Source organism: Pundamilia nyererei, unplaced genomic scaffold (assembly GCF_000239375.1).
Source record: "Pundamilia nyererei isolate P.nyererei 1_Seehausen unplaced genomic scaffold, PunNye1.0 scaffold00571, whole genome shotgun sequence".
Lineage (NCBI taxonomy): Eukaryota > Metazoa > Chordata > Actinopteri > Cichliformes > Cichlidae > Pundamilia > Pundamilia nyererei.
This window is the reverse complement of record NW_005187972.1, coordinates 37,936-43,160: the sequence shown is the minus strand read 5'-3', so window position 1 is coordinate 43,160 and position 5,225 is coordinate 37,936. Positions and strand designations below refer to the sequence as shown.

Sequence of the window (5,225 nt, the reverse complement as noted above, 5' to 3'; positions counted from 1 at the left end):
AAAGCAAAAATTGGGAAACGTGAAGTCTGAAGTCTTTATATTAAGGCCATCAGTCAAACATACTGTTGCTCTGGGTCTAAACAGAGTGCGTGACGTCCTCTTTTGCGCACGTGGCCGCTTTGAGCGTTCACACTAGAGTGCGTTTGCTGTCGCATTTTATTTGTGGTGGCTGTGGAGAGGGAGGTCTGGGCTCGTTTATCTCTCAGTATCAAAAAATGTGAACCCGATTCATACAAGCTCTGACTCCTCAAGTTAAATATATAGGGCTGATAATATCTAAAAAACCCAAATAGCAGAAAAGACACTAACATTTCTAACTGTATCATGGAGATGAAGAAATCACTCGGCCACTGGTTAACCAGAGACTCGCTATTTTTGGCAGAAACATCCTGTCTAAAGCTGGAGGCATCTCCAAATTGACTTATCCTTGTCCCTCTCTATATCTCTCCTCTAAAAGCATTAACACAGAAAAATGTTGTTACTTTATTTATTTTTTTCTAGTCATGTGTGTTTGTCTTATTTTTGTGTTGTATTTGCAATGTTTTTTTGTATTTTTTATTTTTGTGTGTGTTTGTTTGTTGTTTGGGTTTTTTGTTTCTGTTGTTTGTTTTTTCTTTTGTTTTATTTGTTTTCCTACCTGGCCTGAGGGATAGGGGTTCTAAGTGGTATGGGTAGGGGGTAAACTGGTGTAAGCAATTACTAGACATGTGAGTGTGTCATTAATCTGTGTTCTAATATTTCAGTCCAAACAGTCACTGTGAAACTTGTCTGTTGTTGAACAATTCTGTGTGTATCTGTTTTTCTTTGTTGCTTTAAATCAATAAAAATATCTTTGAGAAAAAACATTAATACAGTTATTTTCCAATTTTTGTGGAGGAATAAAACCCATGACATAGAAAGATCCCTGAGCAGTTATAGACTCATGTTACTTATGTATTTTTGGTGTTGCTCCCCCTTTTTCTCTGTGCTTGTACATATGTGTGTGTGGGTGGCTGTGTGTCTGAGCACTCGTTTATAGGCGCCGTCAGGCCTGGTGGGTGTGGCCCTGCTAGGGGACTGGCCACACCCGAAGCCACGCACCTGCTGCTGATCAGGCCTCGTCAGGGGAGCTACTTAAGAGAGTCTTGGAGCTGACGTGGGATCATTTTGTGAGACTTCCTGGCAGTTCTCCAGCTGGTCTGTTTGTGTGAGCCTACCTGTGTAGCTGAGGGCACTAACGGCTGCCTCTGTTTTCCCAGGAGGATTGCTGGAACTAGAGGGCAGCAGACACACGAGCACAAACACTGGGAGGAGACACGGAGTGGGGAGCACACGGGGATGTATTACTGTACAGTTTTCACTGTAAATAAAGAGCACTGTTTGCATCACAGAGTACCGCAAACACTGCTCACATCCCCACGGTCTGCCAACACAGACCGTGACAATACAGGTGCTATCAAAGCTCCAGAATTAGAATTTATGGATGGCACCATTAGAATTAAATGGTTAAAACCTTGTCTGTCACAGCCAGACTCTACATAGATCCCATGATCCTTGTTTAATAAAATAGGAGGATCGGACTTTATTTTGAAATGTGATTTTGAGGCAAATAAAATCCTGATCAAGATATCAAACTTTCCAAAACAGACTTTTTTGGAAAATGAGATTTACCCACAACTTCTCCCCATAATTCAGCCTTATGGAATCATAGGGTAATAACACTTAATCAAAAATCTATTTTCAACAGTGACTGGTTAAACAAAAAGACTATATTCATGACAGATTTGTGGATGATAGCGGTGTCATTCTCAGTTACAGACCTTTCAGAAAAATATTGTCTAAACTCAAAGAGAATATAACACATTTAGTGCACTGGTCCCACTGCCTCGGCTTCATTTGATTAAAAGTTTATCATATACAATAATTTCTCATCAGTGCTCCCAAATTTATTGCCAGGGCACTGTCAGCTGTTTGAGAAAAATGCAATAAGAGTATAATTAGTAGATTCTTCAAAGACAAAATATGTTATAGTTACAGCAGGATGGTTACATGGTTCTAATGTAGTTGTTTCATATACACTGGATAAAGTGTACTGAAAATGATGAAATAGCCTCTTCTACCTAAAGTTACAGAAACACACTTTAATCCTGTGGCAGAATTTCTAATAAAGAGCTTTGGCTTTGAGGTGGATCAGTGTTGTTTTTGTACTGATGACAGTGAAACCCTAGAACATCTTTTTTTTTGCCCCATCACACAATGTGTTTGGTGCAACTTAAAAAATTTCCCTAAATATTAATGATGTGCCACTATTTGCATTACATCATAGATTTTTTTACATGGATCATCTGCATTGGGTGTCTCAGACATGATTACCATCATCATACTTGTGAGTAAACATCATTGTGCTACATGGAGGAGCGCTGAGCTTCTCTCCCTGGTTTTATTGATGATTTTAAGATTGTCTTTGCTAAAAAAGACAAAAAGCACACATGCCAAATAAATAACCAGGATAATGCCGTCTGCTGTTCTAAATGTGACTCGTGCTGGGGCTCATATACTGTTTAGTAATGCAGCTGCTTCACTTAGGCAGGTTGCTGAGGAGACATCTGTGCAGTGGTTTGTTTGAAATCTACCACTTTTTCCTTCAGTTTCCTTGTCAAGAAACAACTTCCTGTTCAACTGAAACAACTTCCTGTTCAACTGAAACAACTTCCTGTTCAACTGAAAGGTTTTTCAGTAGTGAGAGTGCTTCAGTAATAATGTCCCTCACGGCACCTCACACAGGAGAGACAGGTCCAGGGGGGCTCTGGGCCCAGCAGGTGTGGGAGTACCTTTGTCCAGCTTGCTATAGATGTGCTGGGGCAGCTGGGGACTGGACTCCACGTTGGGGGGGTAAACGTAGAGCGCCTGGCTGTGGGCCCCCCCTCCTTCCCGTTCCTCCATGGCCTCTCTGCACACGCTCAGTATGGAACGGCGGAAGTCCTGGACCTCCGGGTCCTTCATCATCTCAAACTCGCAGACCGGCATCCCGATGGCGAAACCTGTGGGGGGAGGAGTCTGACTATGAGGTCATAGTGTGATTACATGTGATGGGGCGTTCCCTTACCGATCTCACGGTTCAGGATTTTCTCCTCACGGTTGCCGAGGGGCTCGATGACCTTAAGGATGGGGTGGAACAGGCGCAGGTCGCACAGCCGCCTCGTCTCATCATAAAACTCCTCCCTCTCAGCCTCCTGGGTCACGCCCACAAAGATGTAGCACGACTCCTCCTGGCCAATCGGAGACCGGAATTTATAGTTGGACTGAGATAGAAGGAAGGGGCGGGGTCAAAGTTAAGAGCGTATACCTGCAGCAGGTGGTACAGGGGGTACTTCCTGGCCTCGGAGAAGAGCTGCTGCTTGATACTGATGAGAGGAGTTTCCCTCAGACACTCCAGGCTAACCATCATACCTGAGGAATGTCATGGAAACAGCATGAAAACGCCATGGAAACGCCACGGAAATACAATCCAACAGAAACACAAATATTACAGGTGAGCTGAAAGAGGACGAAGGTAAGCCTGTACGAGTGACGCTTGTGTTCAGCCTCAAAAACAAAGCTGTGACGTCATGATGTCATCTGTTGTCCGACATTATGACGTCACAGAGCTACACCCAAGCTTACATCCGCCCGTGGCTGTACCGTTAGGCAGGCAGCAGTCCACCAGGATCCGGGGGGGCATCAGGTGGAGCCCCCATAGTTCCCCTGACGATGGCCTGGGCACCATGGTAACCAACAGTCACACCTCACCTCAGTGCTGGGCTACCTGTGAAAAGAGACAGAGCTGCAGCTCAGCACAGGGCAAACAGCAGGGGTCAGAGGTCACTCTGGAACAATTCCACAGGTGCAGCTGTTGGGAGAGGCCCGTACCTGTGGGCGGAGTCCTGTAACCTGAAATTAGACTTGATAAAACAAGAAAGTGAGACTAATTTTGATCACGTCTTGGCCTCCTCTTTAGCCCCGCCCCCTCTTTGCATGGGTTTGTTTGTCCTCTCTGATAACAGGAGGTTTGTCAGAGAGTGAGCCGGTGTCCTCCTACGAGCTGTAACGATGTTCAGAGGACGGTGTGTCTATGAACAGCTGCAGTTAGCAGAAATAGCATCCTCCTAAAAATCTGTATGAGTTTCTATGGTAACATGTTACATGCATCATAATGAAAGTGTCACATCACAGGCCACGCCCATATGAGAACACCTGGAAAAAAACAGGTGCTACAGCTGCTGGGTCACATGATCCTCAGCTAAAGTGAACAGATGCTGAATGAACAGAGCAGCTTCACTGACGGAGCGTTTGTATTGGTCCACAGGTAAAGTGGGAGGGCTAATGTGTGTTAGCTGAGCACAGGTGATCTGATGTTCGCTGAAAACAGGGAGACGGTTTATCAGTGAAGACGACAACGACAGAGGAGGCTGGGTTTAACCAAAAGCAAGAGGTTTATTATGGCTAAAAGCAAAATAAACGAAGAACAACCATGACAACCTAGCCTGGGGAAACCAAAACAGAAATCATCACTGGAATTTATCGAGGAAACCTGGAAACAAAAGGAGGGACCGCTGGAGATTTGCAGACGCACTGACACAATGTATACACACAGGAGGAAGAAACACACGGAAAAACAGCTGGAACGAATTCGACTAAATGAGACGGGGAGGCAAAAACCACAGCGCTGAACGTGGGACGCAAGACTGTCAAAATAAAACAGGAAACCCTGAGAGGCAGACTTAAGACACACAGGCTTGACACATCACAAGATGGACAAACAGGGAGTCAAGGATGAGACACAAGGAGAGGAACAGAGGAAACACAGTGACACGACTAAGACACAAAGACACGATGGACTCTTACACACACTGAAGACACAGCTCAAGCACACTTGGTCCACGCTGAGAGTGGGGTCGTCCTGTAATCTCTTACGAACTACGCTTCCCTGACTGGGATGCAAGTGGAGACAGATGTAACGTGGTACGAGACCATCATGACACCTCTCACCTCAGGGTGTGGTGTTCAGAGCCCAGCAGCAGGTTGATCGAAGCCAGAAACCTGGAGATGCTGTAGGCGACTGAGCTGATCACACAGAAAGCTTGTCTTAGAGGTGCAGCCTGTTAAAATGTCTCGATCACGCTCAGTGTAAGTACATCCTGCAACGCTGTGAGGTCAGTGTGTGATCAACTCTCTGTGAGTGGTTCTCAGAGCTGTGGTCAGTTTGC

The 5,225-nt window shown here is 45.2% G+C and overlaps 1 protein-coding gene across 3 annotated transcripts in view; it reads right to left on the bottom strand.

Annotated features, from left to right (window-relative positions):
• The window catches only part of LOC102200943 (phosphatidylinositol 4,5-bisphosphate 3-kinase catalytic subunit alpha isoform-like), an 18,086-nt gene that overhangs the window by 10,223 nt on the left and 2,638 nt on the right, over positions 1–5,225 (bottom strand). For 2 of the 3 annotated variants that reach the window (XM_005754472.1, XM_005754474.1), the window contains exons 2-5: positions 3,661–3,784; positions 3,326–3,429; positions 3,086–3,248; positions 2,811–3,020 (exon numbers count right to left, since the gene is read on the bottom strand). In XM_005754472.1, coding sequence (XP_005754529.1) covers positions 2,811–3,020; positions 3,086–3,248; positions 3,326–3,429; positions 3,661–3,745 — 562 coding nt within the window. In that variant the 5' untranslated portion in view covers positions 3,746–3,784. Of the gene's footprint in view, positions 1–2,810; positions 3,021–3,085; positions 3,249–3,325; positions 3,430–3,660; positions 3,785–5,007; positions 5,207–5,225 lie in introns of those variants that run through there. The other variant, XM_005754473.1, reaches the window with a different exon arrangement.